This window comes from Triticum urartu, chromosome 4A, assembly GCF_056163025.1.
Source record: "Triticum urartu cultivar PI428250 chromosome 4A, HENAU_Tu73, whole genome shotgun sequence".
Taxonomy (NCBI): domain Eukaryota; kingdom Viridiplantae; phylum Streptophyta; class Magnoliopsida; order Poales; family Poaceae; genus Triticum; species Triticum urartu.
Window position 1 is genome coordinate 42,005,954 of NC_141876.1, and position 16,791 is coordinate 42,022,744.

The 16,791-nt window shown below is 50.4% G+C and overlaps 4 protein-coding genes across 6 annotated transcripts; 3 read left to right on the forward strand and 1 right to left on the reverse strand.

Moving 5' to 3' along the window:
* The first annotated feature begins 761 nt into the window (after positions 1-761).
* Positions 762-2,926, forward strand: LOC125550514 (lecithin-cholesterol acyltransferase-like 1). The gene is made up of 2 exons (XM_048713529.2): positions 762-1,398; positions 1,866-2,926. Exons 1-2 carry the CDS (start codon positions 995-997, stop codon positions 2,782-2,784), a joined length of 1,323 nt encoding a protein of 440 aa, XP_048569486.1. The 5' UTR covers positions 762-994; the 3' UTR covers positions 2,785-2,926.
* Positions 2,927-3,104: 178 nt separating this feature from the next.
* Positions 3,105-8,087, forward strand: LOC147974667 (uncharacterized). The gene has a single exon (XM_087517676.1). It carries the CDS (start codon positions 4,326-4,328, stop codon positions 4,863-4,865), a length of 540 nt encoding a protein of 179 aa, XP_087373802.1. The 5' UTR covers positions 3,105-4,325; the 3' UTR covers positions 4,866-8,087.
* A 334-nt stretch (positions 8,088-8,421) lies between these two features.
* LOC125550513 (beta-glucuronosyltransferase GlcAT14B) lies at positions 8,422-13,225 on the forward strand. Its single transcript, XM_048713528.2, has 3 exons — positions 8,422-10,043; positions 10,128-10,203; positions 10,339-13,225. The coding sequence occupies exons 1-3, from the start codon at positions 9,389-9,391 to the stop codon at positions 10,979-10,981; spliced, it is 1,374 nt and encodes a 457-aa protein (XP_048569485.1). The 5' UTR covers positions 8,422-9,388; the 3' UTR covers positions 10,982-13,225.
* A 133-nt stretch (positions 13,226-13,358) lies between these two features.
* LOC125550512 (serine carboxypeptidase-like 13) lies at positions 13,359-16,578 on the reverse strand. Of its 3 annotated transcripts, XM_048713527.2 has the most exons (14): positions 16,301-16,575; positions 16,052-16,197; positions 15,858-15,934; positions 15,626-15,748; positions 15,376-15,478; positions 15,162-15,199; positions 14,935-15,036; positions 14,749-14,829; positions 14,514-14,666; positions 14,341-14,412; positions 14,110-14,228; positions 13,898-14,011; positions 13,744-13,789; positions 13,359-13,650 (listed from the first exon to the last, which is right to left on the reverse strand). In XM_048713527.2, the coding sequence occupies exons 1-14, from the start codon at positions 16,558-16,560 to the stop codon at positions 13,567-13,569; spliced, it is 1,518 nt and encodes a 505-aa protein (XP_048569484.1). In that variant the 5' UTR covers positions 16,561-16,575; the 3' UTR covers positions 13,359-13,566. The 3 variants fall into 3 exon arrangements, with proteins under 3 accessions (XP_048569484.1, XP_087373801.1, XP_048569483.1); XM_087517675.1 differs by having other exon boundaries at positions 13,359-13,789; positions 16,301-16,578; XM_048713526.2 differs by having other exon boundaries at positions 13,744-14,011; positions 16,301-16,577.
* Between the last annotated feature and the right edge of the window lie 213 nt (positions 16,579-16,791).

A 16,791-nucleotide genomic window follows, 5' to 3' on the forward strand; every position in this document is an offset into this window, starting at 1 on the left:
TCCCTCGACAAAACCACCCGTAGGGCCGAGAAAAGATCTCTCAGCAGAACCATCACTCTGCCAGGCATAACCACGACCACCTCCCGTAGATGACGAGCCATGGTGTTGGCCATCCCCATATGCATCATAACCATCGTCCCCCCACTGTCCCCGGGGCGGATCATAAGACTCTTCAGCAGTCGAGTTCTGCCTCGTCTGCGTTGGGCCCGAGCGTTTTTGCGCCGGCCTCGTGACGTAGTGAGGCGGCGGCGTGGCACGAGGCTGAACGCCGTCAGAAGTGATCTGGTTGACCACAGCCGGCCTCGGGCCGTTGGCTCCGCCCTGACCTGCAGCAGTAGTCGCCGAGGAAGTCGGCCCTGCCGGCCGGGGTCCAGCATGCCCACCTCTGCCCACCGGAACCACGGGCGGCCTAGCCGTCACTGGCTGGGGGCCAGGAGGCATCCCGCCCCGACCCGCAGCGGCGAATCTGAATGTAATTTTTATTATTTTTGGTGTTCGTTGCACTGCCAGTGCCACGATTAAATATGAATAGTTTTGGGGCTAATTTTTTGCGGAAAAGCTTATTTAGTGCGAGGCGTAGAGATGGTCGAAGCTGGGTGCGTATGAACAGAGCAATCGATTGCACGGCGCATAGTAACAAGTAGCAGCAACGCAGCCTGTGCAGTGAGTGACTGGTCACTGTCCCCACTTAATCGCAGGTAGGCTACCACGGAACGCTACGCGGCTACGCAGTACTGTGGCGTGATTAAGCAGCAGTTAGACGCGAATCGATCGCAGATTCACAGCGCAGCCGAGACTACCGACCCCTCCAAGGACGACGTAACTACCATTTCCACCGTACGCGCGCCCTGCCTTTTTAGCCACTCCACAAGCGATCCGATCCCAAGAGCAACACCCAAGACAAGCATCGCCACACAAAACAGCGACCACCAAATCCAAAAACAAGCAAGAGACAAGCAAGAAAACCCAAAAATCGATCATACAAACACTCGTCATGGAGAGAAATCCACTACGTACGGTCGTGCTGTTAGCTATGCTGTCGCTGAGCTCGTGCTGCGCCTCGTCGACGGGCGGGGGCGGCGGCGGGCAGCTGCTGCACCCGGTGGTGCTCATCCCGGGCTCCGGCGGCAACCAGCTGGAGGCGCGGCTGACGGACGACTACAGCCCGTCCAGCCTGACCTGCCGGGTGTGGCCGCTGGTGCGCGGCCGCGGCGGCTGGTTCCGCATGTGGTTCGAGCCGTCCGTCGTCGTCGCGCCCCTCACCCGCTGCTTCGCGGAGCGGATGATGCTCTACTACGACCGCGACGCCGACGACTACCGCAACGCGCCCGGCGTCCACACCAGGGTCGACGACTTCGGCTCCACCTCCACCCTCCGCTACCTCGACCCAACCCTCAAGTAATCCAGCTCTTCTTCTTTTCTTCTGCTCCCTCAGTTCCAAATTACTCGTCGTGGTTTTTATTCAAATTTAAACTAAAATCACGACGAGTAATTTGGAACGGAGGGAGTATGTGTTTACGTCCATGGCGCAGACGACGTGGATTTTTAAAGCCTGCAGCCCGGCCCTGCTATTATATCTCTGCAATATTGCTTTAAGATCTATGCGACACACTAACTTTCTCTCATATAGACTCTTGAAGTTCAAACCTTTGCAACATGGCAAACTGTCCGACATAAACTTTTGACAAAAAATTCTCAAAGATTTATCCTGAATTCTAGTTAGAAAGTTTTGTCACGCTGAAAAGGTTTGAACTTCAAAACATGTCCTATGTGAAAGAAACAAAAAAAAGAAATGTGATTGCATGAATCACGATGCGGGGAATGGACCAATGACAATGACATTACATGCCAAAATTGGTGTGCAGACTCCTGACGGGGTACATGGACGTCCTGGCGACCACGCTGGAGAAGGCCGGGTACAAGGAGGGGCGCGACCTCTTCGGCGCGCCCTACGACTTCCGCTACGGGCTGGCCGCGCCGGGCCATCCCTCGCAGGTGGGCAGCGCCTACCTGGAGCGCCTCCGGCTACTGGTGGAGTCCGTGTGCGCGGCCAACGGCGGCAGGCCGGCGATCCTCATGGCGCACAGCCTCGGCGGGCTGTACGCGCTGCAGTTCCTGGCCCGCGCCCCGCCCGCCTGGCGCGCGGCGCACGTCAAGCGGCTGGTGACGCTGTCCGCGCCGTGGGGCGGGTCGGTGCAGGAGATGCTCACCTTCGCCTCCGGCAACACCCTCGGCGTGCCCTTCGTCGATCCCTCCCTCATCCGCGACGAGCAGCGCAGCTCTGAGAGCAACCTCTGGCTGCTGCCCACGCCCAAGGTCTTCGGCAACACCACGCTCGTCGTCTCCCAGCGCCACAACCGGACCTACTCTGCCAAGAACGTCACGCAGTTCCTGAACGACATCGGGTTCGCCGACGGGGTGGAGCCGTACCGGACGCGCACACGGCCGCTCGGCGAGGTCCTGCCAGAGCCGGGCGTGCCGGTGACGTGCCTGGTGGGCACCGGCGTCGACACGGTGGAGAGCCTCGTGTTCGGGGACGAGGGGTTCGACGCGGGGCCCGTCAAGGTGGTGTACGGCGACGGCGACGGGACGGTGAACCTCGCCAGCCTCATGGGACCGATCAAGGCCTGGTCCGACTCGCCGGCGCAGGTCCTCGAGGTGGTGGAGCTGCCCAATGTGTCGCACATGGGCATCCTCAAGGACAAGAGCGCCCTTGATCAGATCCTCAGGATTCTCGATTCCATCAATCTAAACGCCACGAGCACCACGACCTATCAGTCTTAGAACAAATATGTTTTGCAACCGTAGGTTTTTTTGGGGTCTTTTCGTTGGGAAAATGTTGTTGAGATTTGCTAGCTAGTGGCACTTGCCAAATGGGAGTAGAGATCAACCATGTTCTTATTGACTTCAACAAGGGTTCAACAAAGAGGCATCTAGTGTTGGTCAGAATAGAACGCGCGGGGATACTTTTTTTGCGAAACAAAGGATTACCCCCATCTTTTTCATCATAATGATGCATGCAGCCATCTTATTAAGCAAATATCCAAAGAGTTTATGATATGGTACAAACTCGCTCGGAGCTAAAAAAGTAAATTTAAGATAAAAGTTGCCCGGCAAAAATAGGACGGGATGACTAAACACCTAGACCTAGATCCATGTTTTTTAAACTCCTTGGATTTGAGGAGTTTTTTTTTCAAAAAAAATGAGTTAAAGTTTGAAAAGGTGTTTAAGAAGTTAAATTCAATTAGAGATGCCCCTAAAATAGTTACTCCCTCCGTCTCACAATATAAGATCATTTTTGACACTATAATGATGTAAAAAATGGTCTTACATTTTAAGACGGAGGAAGTACTTTGTGTCTGTACAATGGGGATTCGCTCTTTTCCTTCCCTGTTCCTTGTACCTGGACAAAATGTTGTATTTCTATTATGTGACTACTAACAAAACGTGCATTAGCCCGGTTCGTAAAAAGCTGAATTCTGATTCGTCGACAGGGAGCTTAAATATCATGGTTCACCCTTTCTCCGAATACTCATGTAAAAAGCGTGGAAGGTTTTTCATCTCTACTTGTTATATAATTCTGGTCTGACAAAACATTCTCCTGTCGACGGAATTTAGTGAGTAGGCGAGCTTTCCTTTTCGAATAGAAGGTGACATGCCAACCATTTCCACGTGGCAATACCTTCCACTCTTCCTCCTACATGAGTATTCAGATCGGATCCAAATTGATTCGAGCAGCAGACAGCAGTACAAGTACGGCTACGTGCCTAGAGGCACAAAGCAAGAAGGGAAGAGAGAGAGAGAGAGAGAGAGAATGTCCTTGAAGCTTCTCCGGCGGCATACCGCCGGGCAATGCCACTTCTTATCGCTGCTGCTGCTGCAGCATCTCGTTCCCGTCCTCCTGCTCCTACCGCCGTCACGCCCGGCGTCAGCGGCGGTGTCGACGGTGGTCAGCCACCTGCCAGGATTCAAGAGTTAATTGTAAAAATCCATCACATTTGCGGCTAGATTTGCAGAAAATCACCAATTCGTTAATCCTTTGCAGAAAACACCAAAATATTTGTTAAGTCATTGCAGAAAGCATTGATCGGATGATTTAGCCCGCTTAATCACTTTCTTACAAGTGGGACCAGATTGTAAGGAAATGACTTAGCAAAAAAATAACACATACACCCTTTAGATCTAAAAACAAAAGCAATCAGATCCTGGCGCTTGGTCAAGGTCGTACGTCGGCGTCACCATCCACCTCGCCTCCCCTCTCCCTCTTGAGGCCATAAAGGGCGCCGGGATGGCCGCCACGTAGGGCCCCGCGCGCGGGCAGGCAGATGGCCTACGACAGCGACGAGGAGGGCATGGGCAAGAGCTGCTGGCCGCCCGCCGCCGCATCCGGCCATGGCGGCGGCGTGGTGCAGCTGCTTGACGTCAGGAGGGAGATCTACGACTGCCTGCGGGCCGTCGGCAACCAGGAGGCGCTCTCCGACCCCTTCTTCGACCGCGTGCTCGAGGACCACGACCGCCTCCCGCCCAGGTCCGTCAACCTGCCCCAGCAACCTGAACCCGCCGCCGCCGACATCAAACCTTGCTCTCTACGCTGCATTTTTAGTTGGCCCTGTTTCTCTGACCAAGCCCTCTGTTGGTCTGTGTCCGGCGGGTGCAGCTACTACATCGACGTCGACGTGAACCAAGGCGGAGGACGTGTTGTTGCGCAAGCGCTTCGTCGACGCCGTGGCGCACCTCGGCATCAAGAACGCCACCGTGCCGGCAACCCGGCCTGGGCGCCACCCTGCCGGATAGATGGCAGCGGCGTGGCGCCGGCGCGTAGTGGATGGCAACGCGCCGTGGGGAGGGTAGTGGGGAGGGTCTGATTGCTTTTGTTTTTTAGATCTAGGGGTGTATGTGTTATTGTTTTGCTAAGTTAATTCCTTACAATTGGGCCCCACTTGTAAGAAAGTGATTAAACGGGCCAAATCATCCGATCAGTGCTTTTTGCAACGACTTAACAAATTTTCCGGTGTTTTCTGCAAAGGATTAACGAGTTGGTGGTTTCCTGCAAACCTAGCCGCAAGTGTGGTGGTTTCTTGCAATTGACTCATTTCAGTTAAACGTTCGTTTTCACTATGGCGGTGAATTTCTCCGAATTGGTCCTAACTTGGACTATGTTTTAAGGGGGTGATGAAACAATGGCAGAGATAGAGTGGGATACACTATCCCTGCAGGAGGTGAAGGGATATGTCAAAGATCATATGGAGCTCTAGGAATCCATGAAATTTTATTTTTTCGATTCATGGGCAAGATATGGTGAGTGGTTTGGTGGTTCTTAACGATGACAACATGTGTGTGATGATGGCAGTTGGAGGAGTTGCAGATGTGTTTGTCAAGTGATTTTGATTTTGAGAATGAAGTTTGGGACTTGAGTGATATGGAACCTGATGCAGTGATAACAAGCATGAGCACTCCGAGATTAACTTCAAATGATAGTTTTTTGTGTCCCCTTAGTTCAACCATTTACTTTGTAGATTTTTTTGTCTTACTCCACTAACAAATGAAAATTATTGGTATTCCCAAGTCTGGCCAACTGGCTAAGACTCCAATGACATGATGGTGCCATCCCCCCAACTCTTTGCATAAACCACCTCTAGAAAATCAGAATGATAATTTGATGTATTGGTTTGATAAAAGGGCGGTTAACCGCGAACCCGACCCTTTCCTCTCACGCGCGTCCCCCACCCCCCGTCGCGGCGACGCGCGACCCCGTGCCTCCTCCCTCTCTGTTCCTCTCCTCCCCCTCTCCCCGTCGACGCCGTCGGCAGAGGTTGCCGGGCGTGGCTCAGGTGGCGCCGGTGGCGGCGGCTTGTCTTTCCCAACGCCATGGTTGCAGGAGGCGGGGCTTCTCCGGCTCCGGCCATGGTGGCGGTGCGGCTTGGGCGGTGACGGTCCGGCTCCGGCCGGGAGGTGGCGGTGCTTGCATACCTGCGAGGCGGCGCAGGGAGGCGAGTGGCAGCGCGAGGCAGCTCGGCCACGGTTTCGGTGGCCTAGATCGGGGCCCATATGGGTCGAAACGGGTCGGCTCGATCTAATGCATGTTTGGCGGTGGGGTGCGAGGTAGGAGGTGCAGGAGCAGCGACAACAATGGTTGTTCGGTTGCAGCATGCCTGTGGGCTTCACGAGCCTAATCTAGACCCAGTCGGACCCTGGTAGGACTACGGTGCCCCCGAGAGGGCTTTACAGGCCTGACCGCCTGGCCGGATCAGATGGCTGTCTCTCCACCGGACACAGATCCTTCCTCAAGATTCGCCCCGTGAACGAAACTAATAAAGGCGTGCTTCACGGCGGTTTGAACCTTGGCGGGTCGTGCGCACCGAGCCATCTTGATGATGTCGGTGCAGGTGTCCGGCTCAGGCTCCGACTCGCCGGTCTTGCCGATGAAGATGTGGATTCCGACAAAGGGGACCCGGTACCCGTATTCGATTGAATCGGGTCGGGACCCTAGCCTGCATCGTCAATGTAGATTTTGCCACGACAACTCTTGGTCATCTGGCCCACGGCGTATCCCTTGATCCCTGAGAAGCTGCCCTTCAAGAACTCGAAACTACCATGCGCTGGCCCCATGGTGGGCGTCAACTATCGTGGTTTTATCATGGCAAATGCTCTAGTGAAAGGACTTACGTGTGGAGCCATCGCAACTAGGTTAGCTTAAAGGGATTAAACAAGAGTTTACCCAGGTTCGGCCCCTCTCAATGAGGTAGAAGCCTACTCCTGCTTTTAGTTGTATTGCTTGGGTTTTGATTACCAGGGAGTGAATACGCTTGACCTAGTTCTCGATCGGTTGTTTTCTTAAGTTAACTCGCCGCCGGGTCACCCCTTTATATACAGGTTGATGCCCGGCGGCTTACAAAATCCCAGCCGACTCATACAAACGTAACCGGCTCGGTTTCTAACTAAACCCGCCTTACAGAACAAGTTAACATATGGCGGCTCACGCCTTTGGGCCTCAAGTCGCCTCCGGGTCTTGGGCCTTCAATAAGCTTGCTCTATGAACCGCCATCTTCATGTCTTCTTGGACCTTATCGGGCCTCTTCGTCTTTAAGTCGCCAAGGGCATGACCCGACCCCTCCTGTGCGGGTTATACCTAGGAGTTATATCCCCAACAGAAGGCGGATAAGAGATCCTTTCTATCAGCTTTGGCCATCGGCAGATTGATTGTGTCCATAGCAAGAATGAAAAGCATAGGAGAGAGAGAGAGAGCATCTCCCTAGCGAAGACCACGACCATGCCATATCGGGGAACACATAGATTATTGGCATATGTGCGAGCTTGTGTCTGACAAGATTGCAACACATAGTTGCGAACATCATCACAATTGATTGGAGAGATGAAGCCCTTCAGAAGATTGCAACTCTGTCCTGAGACGCCTCTAAAAATCTCCAAACGTCAGTCGGTGATGCACGAAGGAAAAGGATAACATCATCGGCGTAGATAGAAAGCCTTTGAGACACCGTGTCGGGAGGGAAGGCGGATAAGAGATCCATGCTATCAGCTTTGGCCATCGGCAAATTGATTGGGTGGACTGGACCAGTTTTAGAGAAAAGCATCCTGGTTGTTGCTTACTAATTTGACAAGCTCGGGTCGAGGCGCCTCGCAAGAACTTTTTGAGAAGTTCTTCGCGAAGCTGCGAGCTAGACTTATGGGTCTACAATCCAACCAAATGTTAGATAGGTATATCCATCTATACCTAATAATAAAGGGGGCTATTGCTTCTGACGGTACATCACGAAAATTGCCCTCAAAGTTGCAAAATATTACCCATCAATGCCACCTATAAGTGATAAAAAAATCGTTCCACGCAGGGGAATCCCCTGCCTGGGCCGGCCCATGTAGTAGGGACCTCCTATATTGCGCTCTGCACGCTGGGAGAAGACGCAGCGTGCCCGTTTGGGCCTGCCCATGTCCAGGCGGCCTGTTTTTTAAATTTCGTTTTTCCTTTTTTTTTCTTTTCTGTTTTCATTTTTTTCTACTTTAAATAATTTGAGACTTAAAAAATTCCAAAAATTTAAAAAATTGTACTTTTGAAATAAAATGTATAATAAATCATGAAATGTTTGTAGATTCAAAAAATGTTCACGATTTTTTAAAAAATATTTTCTTATTCGAAAAGTTTGAAATTTTGAAAACAAATGTTCAAGAAATCGGAAAATGTTCATGTTTTCTAAATACTTTGTGTATTAGAAAATGTTAATGAAATTGAACAAAATCTTGCCAATTCAAAAAAAAGTTCATCAATGAAAAACTATCCTAAAAGTTCAAAACTGTTCGTGACTTAGAAAATAGTTTATTCATTCGTAAAATGTTCGCTGATTCAAAAAAAGATCATGCATTTCAAAAAATGTTCGTTAAATAAAAAAATGTTCGTTGATTCTAGAAATGTTTGCCGATTCAAGAAAATTGTTTCAATATTTTTGGCAAATAGTATAAAATGTTCATGAATTCAAAAAATGTTCTAGATTTTAGAAAATGTTTGAAAATTTGTAAAAGTGTTCACGAATTTGAAAAATGTCACGCTTTTAAATATGTACACAAGTTTAAAACAATGTTCATGATTTCAAAAATTGTTCTTGGTTTCACAAAATTAAGAGTAATAGTGTATCTCGGTGATGCAGCAAAATGTGGTCATCGCCATTGAAGATTTGAAGTTATGATTTTTTTTCTCCCGTAGCAACGCACGAACTCTTTTGCTAGTGTCTATCTATATGCCCAAGTCAGTTCCTTCGACTAGAAAAATTCAAATCGGATTAGCGTATGACAAGTTGACAACAAGTGGTCACGTCATGTTTTTGCCAAAACAAAATGGTCACGTGAAAAATGAGAGAGAGAGAGAGAGAGAGAGAGAGAGAGAGAGAGAGAGAGAGAGAGAGAGAGAGAGAGAGATTATCATCAGTGACCAAGCAACAAGAGCGTAGCGTATGGAGTGAGCAGGGCAGGGAGGATGAAGGAGTAGTGCGTTGCGGGCATACGTACGGAGAAGAGAATGTACGTCAACGTATACGAGAAAACAAGGAATAAGAAGGTTTATGCTGGCCGTGTTAACCGCGTCGCTGCTGCTTTGCCGGCAGTGCGCGCCACTCCGTCCGGATATGTTTATCAACTCTCCACGCACTATATATCCCCAAATAGCTCCCGTGCCTTTTCCACATCATTCGCTCACGTCCATTCAGTTGCATCAACTTCACTTTGTAGCACCCCCTTGCTGATCATATCAAACGGATTAACCTAATCACGCTACCGAATTCCCCTCTCCTGCCTATTGACAATGGTCGCCATGCCCTTTGCATAGCGCGCGCGGGGACCGTGTGTGCGTCCTTGTGTTGCTGTGTCCGGCGAAGCAAGAAACATGGGGGCCAACGGCCGCAGCGACTGCGAGCACCACTCGCCGTCCTCAGCCCAATCGCCCCGCCGTGGCGGCGGAGACGAGCACCACTCACCGTCAATTAACTGCCCGCGCGGCGGCGCCGCGCCGTCCTTCCTGCTAGCAGCCGCGTTGCTCACTTTCTCTCTGTCCATCGGCGTCACGGTCACACTCGCCGTCACGTTCTCCACGTCATTGTCGCTGTGCCCTGTGCCGGCCTTGTTCTTCCCGGCCACCAGCGCTAGGCTCTTCCAGCCGGAGCCGGACGTCCCGCCCCCGGGGCCGGCCGCCGACGTGCCGCGGCTGGCCTATCTCATCTCTGGGTCCAGAGGCGACCTGGACCGGCTGTGGCGGGTGCTGCACGCGCTCTACCACCCGCGAAACCTGTACGTGGTGCACCTGGACCTGAAGTCCCCGGTGGAGGAGCGAGTGGAGTTGGCGGCGCGGGTGGGAAACAACACTGTTTTCCAGCGCATCGGCAACGTCGAGGTGATCCGGCGCGCTGACATGGTGACGTACCGCGGGCCGACGATGGTGGCCCACACCCTGCATGCATGCGCCATGCTCCTCCGCCGCAACCGCGACTGGGACTGGTTCATCAACCTCTCTGCCTCCGACTACCCGCTAATGACCCAGGACGGTACGGTCCTACCTTATTATTCCTGCTTCAATGGCTTTTGAGCCCAAATAACTGAATTATTGGTGTACACATATATATACACAGATGTCCTGCATGTATTCTCCACGTTGCCGAGGAACGTCAGCTTCATGGAGCATACCAGCAACCTGGGCCACAAGGCGTGAGTACTGTTTTCTACTCCCTTCGTCCCATAGTGAACATATGAACGTTTTTTACGCTAGTTTAAATTTCTTATTTGTCGACCGACCAGCTGGTCGGTTGGCGACGATGGCGACTGATTAGACGCGCGCTGCAGGGACGGCCGGGCGAAGCCTCTGATCGTGGACCCGGGGCTGTACATGTCGGCGAAGAAGGAAGTCTTCAACGTGTGGCCGGAGCGGGAGCTGCCGACGGCGTTCAAGCTGTACACGGGGTCGGCGTGGGTGGTGCTGTCGCGGGACTTCGTCGAGTACGTGGTGTGGGGCTGGGACAACTTGCCGCGGACGCTCCTCATGTACTATGCCAACTTCGTCTCCTCCCCGGAGGGCTACTTCCAGACCGTGCTCTGCAACGCGCCCGGCTTCGTGGGCACCGTCGCCAACCACGACCTGCACCACATCCAGTGGGACGTCCCGGCGAGGCAGCACCCGCGGGCGCTCGGGCTCGATGACAGGGACGACATGGTGGGCAGCGACGCGCCATTCGTGCGCAAGTTCGAGCCGGACGACCCCGTGCTTGATGTCATCGACGCCGACCTTCTGCTCGGCCAGGGGAGGAACGGCACGGCGTCCGGGATGTTCGTGCCCGGCGGCTGGTGCGGCCAACGCGGGGACTGCGGTGCCGTCCGTGCCAATGTCGACGACAGGGTGCTCAGGCCTGGGCCCGGTGCCAAGAGGCTGCGAAGGCTCATGAACAAGATCGTCAGGTCCGACGCCTTTGCCAATAGCCAGTGCAAATAGCAATGAATATGGTTAGACCATCTCTAGCAGACCCCGCATCCCGTCGATCCAAAAAACACGTTTGCAGTTTGCAGAAAAGAGAATTTGTGGGCCGGCACGGACAGCCGCAGAGGCAGACCCCCAAATGGACCCGTATAAAAGAATATTCGCGGAATATATTTTTTACGAGTCGGCTTTTTGCGGGGTCTGCTCGGGCACCGCCGCATCGACCTGGAAACTGAAAACGCCCAATTCTCGAATTTGACATAGGTTCCGACAAATGTTCAAATTCAAACAACTTAACACAGTTTACGCGTAAATAAAAGTTTCAGTTTAGTAGGACAAACGAAAAAGAGGGTCTTGCAAAAGTGACAACCACGTCCGGCATCATCTTGGTCGATCTTCACTCCGCGTCATCGAGTCCATCTTGAAGTTCATCGCCACCACTGAATCCACCTCTGGCGCTTGTTCCAACTCCCGCACCGAAATCATCGACATTGGCACCATATGGAGCAGAGAAAACATCTCCAGCACTGTAACACGCACCGGCCGGCGCAACCATTCTCCTCTTCAAGATTTCTCTCCTTGCCATATCATGCCATTCTTTGGTGAGGTCGTCCATGTCATTGCGGTTCATTGTTATGATCTTTGGTGAGGACCCCGATTGCTTTTATAGTGTTTGGGATGGTATCGCTGCGCTCAGAACGCTGCTACACACATAATATACTCTGGACGATTTTCGCACGATGGTACACATCAAGCCGTCCATGCGCAAGGGGAAAAGAGGACTGCACCGTCCAATCCTGTGTCATGCACAGTTCGGCCGGCCACTGTCGTCCGCCTAGTGGTTTCGCTGCACTCAACACCTACGTATCCTGTCTTGGGTGTGTGCGTATGTTGTGATGACATGCGTTTGTGCCGTTAGTTGATGAAAGTTGCTTTATATATAAAGCGAGCCAAAAATCTTTTTTAAATAAAAACAGGTGGAGTATTACAGTGATTTGACCCGCTCACGTGGACTAAGAATGATTGACGGATCACCTACTCACTTGTTGTTGTCATGTCAGAAGAAAAAATGACGGTGTGGATCATGCAAGTTGTCACCAAGAAAGCATGCGTGATTGGCTCAACGGGCCCCAAACGGTATAGATAATGAATGTACAAAACCAGCTGAAATTTGCGTGTGTATGCGACTTTTTTACCCCTCCGTGTCCCACATTTTCACACCGCGCACGAGGGGGCAGACTCTAAGATGACGTCTATGCTATATCTCCTCTCAGATTGCTACTCATCTCTGTTCCACGTGTGCTTAAGATAGTGCAAAAATGAGTTGAGTAGAGATACGTCTCTGTCAGCGTGCAAGGCGTGCATGTATAACAAAACCGATGATGTGCATGCATGTCATTTTTTAGTCGACTTGCATGGAATTTGATATATGCGTACGACGACTAGATCAGAGGTAATCCAACCGACGTAATGAAGATTAAAGAAAACGGAGACATGATAGAGTATCGTTGCGTTTTGCATGATCCTCTGGTGCGTCTTTGTTGGTTCGACCACTTGACTCCGGCATTGAGAAAGTCGCGCCATTTCAACGACGTTGGCTCACCCGGTTTTGAGGTAGAAGGGCAGAGGGCCATGGAATCTAGGCCGATGGATGACCACCGTTGAAGGCCACGCCGACCGCGAGAGCGGCAGAAGCAGCAGAAGGCTGGGAACAAGATGCAGCAGTAGCAGCAACGGCAAGGGGTGGTGTTGCCCAGCGGTACGCGCCCGGGCAAGCTCCAAGGACATTTTCTTAGTTTCTTCCTCGTCTGCCCAGGCAGAGGCAGACACAAAATACTACTGCTTCTCGCTTTGAATTGGATCCGATATGTTAATTAGTGATTGGAAGTCCTAGTTGAAGAGCTTTGAATGACTTCACCTTCTTTTAAATCACACGGTAATACTATTATTGAGTACACTGTATTTAAGTTTAACAATGCTAAGTGAAATCAACCGTGGGTGTCAACGAATCTGCTTACAGAAAAAAAGAAAAAAAATCGGATGCCATTATTTGCCAACGGCAGAACCTCCATAACATTACCACAGACCCTATGAAATGTGACCAAATGATAAGAAGTCAGACTTTAAGAAGAAAATTATCGCACATGTGCAGATGTTGATGAGTTCAGCCAACACGAGAATTTTCTTCCCGAAAGCGGGCTTCAAGCCAACACCTTCAACAAGGATAACACACACACATCGACATTATCGGATCTAATCAGAGAGATGAGACGAGAGCATGGGTTTACACACTAAATACGTGCATACCACTTCCTGCAACCTCTCGACATGATTTCACACGCCGATTTCACCCGTTTGGCTTGCCATAAAGGCATGGTTGAGTAGAAGTAAGTGATCTTAAGGGAATTGTATTTATGCCCCACACAAGAACATTCTTACAATGAAGAGAAAAAGAATAGTGTTTGATGTACTACCTCCGTCTCAAAATGTAAGGCGTTTTTATGGACCAGCACTATTGAGTGCATCTTTACAAGTGGAGAGATGCAAATTAAATATACAAGGATTTTTGTTAAGAGAGAAAGAATTGTGGGGTAAAAGCATCAGAGTGGCTCATTGTCAAGCCACCTTCGGGCCATGGCAAAGCTTTCTTCAGGTTGGTACTCTGGAGCGGTATGACCACCACCCTGCACAAACAAGTGATTATGAGCTCTATTACAGCTACCACACAACAGTTCCGTGGACAAAAACAAATGATCTAAAGAGGAATACAAGATCACCTTTACTGTTGCAAATGTCAAATTGTTCGCATATGCGATGGTAAATCTGCAAAATAGAAACGGTATGTTGCTCATAAGAAAAGATAGTGCACATGTCATGAAGCTCTTGTTTGTGCATGCCGAAGTGAAAAAAAAGAGAGTCCGACGAAATAACCCTGCAGCTTGACCGTCGAGATGCCATGCCCTCCAGTCATCGATGATGGAGAAATTCAAGGATCTTATCCATGCCTGCGTGCTGAGCTGAGGCACCATGAGATCATGGTCTCCGCTGCACTCATGCAGACACAAGGTGTTGGTTACAAGGTCTGGATTTTTTTTTACCATACCAGCTACTATGAATAAGAAAACTTGCTTCGATGCTCTCACCTGTACACGAGTGCACGGTAACCTCGCGTGGTGAGATTAAGATGGTACGGTATGCTGCTTGGCATGTCCTGTGTGTAGGGGAGTTCTTTTTTGCATCTCACCCACTCACCAACTGTTCCCTATTACCAAACTCGTTTTCGTCAATACTCTAGTTCTAGACTTCAATGTTTTGACACTAGATCCAGACGAATACCCTGAAAGAAATTTCTGGTAAAACATAACATGGCTTACCCCCTTGATCCCGAGAGCTTCTCTAGTCATCTTGTTATTCATCCAGAAGTATGCCAGGTAGTAACCGTATGTCTGCAGTTTTGAAAGGCATTCCAGATGAGTTTTTTGAATGAGAATAGTGTCACAACCATCTTGTAATCAAACTGACACTCCAGGGATAACGAAAGACTGACAAAACAATCGACGGTAGGTCGGCCAGGCGCTTCATTTGGCTCGATTGATTCTTCTAGCAGAAATTTTCTTCTTGTAGCATCATCTATGGGCTTTGGCGTGGCGACGACACATTTTTTGTACAAGACGTGTCCATCTGCGATTTCAGAGATGAGCTGCAGCAAAAAGGGATGCACATTAGCCCATGTCGAGAATATTATTAAGTTCAGAAAAAAAATGTCAGCACATAAATCTTACATTGTCTACAGTTTCTAGCACCTCAGCACACAGTTGATTCTCGGGGATTACATAATTCCCTTTGCAGTTTTTCATTGCAGCCTTCCGGGAAGAAAAGGAAAACATTGTACAAATTCTTTAGATCGACACACAACAAAAAGAAAATTATGGCCGCACTTTTGTCGAAGCGAATGAATTTGGAATTACCTCATATATTTGGTCAGATATTATCCCAAAGCCATGAGCCCCTTGAACTCGGAAATTTTTATCAAACTTTGGGTCTGTTATAGGATTACCGATCAGGTAGCCCTGGAAATAGTTAAATGCATTAACACAAGAAAGAACGAGAAATGTGTCATGACGATCCTACACTCCTTCCCCTCATTTCGCCATTGCAAGAATAACAAATGTTTGAAGGCCAGAAAATATCTTGCCTTGAGATTAATAAGAGGCTGCTCCCTTTTTTCAGTTCCTGGAGCATAGTAGAAGCAAATTGAAGGAGTGCTCGGTACGGTGACTCGAAAGGAAATTGAAAATGTGTTTGCTTTTCTAGTTTCCTTGGCACAACTTGCCGTACTTTACCAAGTCGTAGAATGCATGAAGTGACGTTATTAGGATTATGTTAGAGTGTCTGGAAGAGAAATTTACCTTGTAACATGTAGTGTGCAATAAGCGGAATCACCTTTCCCGCGTATGAATCTCCTCCAAGGTAGAAAGGATTTGAAAGGTACTGTGGGTGATCAGTGAACCACTGCACGCATAGACAGCCAGCCATTGAGAGGTCAGTACTCAGTAGTACTGAATTATTATTATTATTATTATTATTATTATTATTATTATTATTATTATTGCGGGGAAGTAGTACTGAATTATTGCACTGGGACAGCTCGATCGTCACCTTATTCAGGAATCTTTGGACTTGCAGAGAGGATGAGTAGTCTCCGACATCGCAACCTTTGGGGTCACGAGCATACGAGAAGCCCGAGCAGACCGGCGAATCCAGGAAGATGATGCTCGCCATCTGATGATTGACATCTTCAGTAAACCACAAAGCTCTACTTATATTGGAAGAAGAAACACGCTGGGCAATCAGTTGAGCGCCATGGTTGATGAGCGTCGGTCGGTCTCACCTTGGTCCATGACAGCGGGTTCTGTACCAGCCGCGGCAAACCGCCGGTGTACGGCGCCAGCACATACTTTACGGGGCCTGCGCTTGGTGAAAAGACGACGATGGATCATCATGGATGGATATGGAGCGGCCGAAGAAGTATCAATTTGCAGTGAAAAACCGGACCGGCCGGGAGCGGCTATTTGGTGGACTGACCAACTTCGAAGGCGAAGCCGGTGAAGCCCGAGCAGCGAGGCCCGCCGGTGAGCCACAGGATGACGGGGTCCGTGCCGGGGCTCCGCTCCGACTCGGCGAAGTAGTAGAAGAGCTCCGTCCCTGTCTCCTCCTCCACGCCCACGTATCTGCCATGAGAAACTCTCGCGCCCAGTTCAAGATCGTCGAACCAACGACGACGCACTAGAGCGCGGTGGGCGCACCATGCACATGCCAACAGAACATGCTTACCCGGTTTCGAGGTAGAAGGGGAGAGGGCCATCGAATCCTGGCAGGTGGGTGACCATCGTCGACGCCGACGCCGACGCCAAGTGCGAGAGCAGCAGCAGGAGGAGGCCGGGAACGAGGTGCAGCACCGGCAAGTGGAGGCGTCGCCCGGGTCCGGCGGTAGGCGTCCGGAGATGCTTGACGGACATATTGTTATTCTTTCTTGCCTGCTTGCTTTTTTCGTGTGCTAGCTTGTAGTAGTTGTAGGCACGGACTTCGTCCATATAGAGTACAACTCCAGCAGTCCTGCTCGCGTCGATTTAAATGGACGATTACTAGATTACAGTGATTTTGACCCGTTTCCAGGTGGAGTGGAAATGTGATTGACGGATCGCCTACTCCACTTATTGTTTGTCACGTCACAAGAAAAAAAGCATGATTGGGTTCTCCATTGAGATCTAAGCTTTGAACATGAAACCAGACGGTTAGGTTCTTTGTGATGAAACGAGTTCATC

What these genes read in the sequence shown, in the direction of transcription:
- LOC147974667 (XM_087517676.1), top strand. Translation starts at nt 4,326, where the DNA reads ATGGCCTACGACAGCGACGAGGAGGGCATGGGCAAGAGCTGCTGGCCG.
- LOC125550512 (XM_048713526.2), bottom strand. Translation starts at nt 16,560, where the DNA reads ATGGACGAAGTCCGTGCCTACAACTACTACAAGCTAGCACACGAAAAA. An exon ending in AGCCTCTTATTAATCTCAAG is followed by an intron (nt 15,037 to 15,161) that starts GCAAGATATTTT and finishes AACTATTTCCAG; the next exon opens with GGCTACCTGATCGGTAATCC. An exon ending in TGCTAGAAACTGTAGACAAT is followed by an intron (nt 14,667 to 14,748) that starts GTAAGATTTATG and finishes TTTTTGCTGCAG; the next exon opens with CTCATCTCTGAAATCGCAGA.
- LOC125550514 (XM_048713529.2), top strand. Translation starts at nt 995, where the DNA reads ATGGAGAGAAATCCACTACGTACGGTCGTGCTGTTAGCTATGCTGTCG. An exon ending in TACCTCGACCCAACCCTCAA is followed by an intron (nt 1,399 to 1,865) that starts GTAATCCAGCTC and finishes ATTGGTGTGCAG; the next exon opens with ACTCCTGACGGGGTACATGG.
- LOC125550513 (XM_048713528.2), top strand. Translation starts at nt 9,389, where the DNA reads ATGGGGGCCAACGGCCGCAGCGACTGCGAGCACCACTCGCCGTCCTCA. An exon ending in CCCGCTAATGACCCAGGACG is followed by an intron (nt 10,044 to 10,127) that starts GTACGGTCCTAC and finishes ATATATACACAG; the next exon opens with ATGTCCTGCATGTATTCTCC. An exon ending in AGCAACCTGGGCCACAAGGC is followed by an intron (nt 10,204 to 10,338) that starts GTGAGTACTGTT and finishes CGCGCGCTGCAG; the next exon opens with GGACGGCCGGGCGAAGCCTC.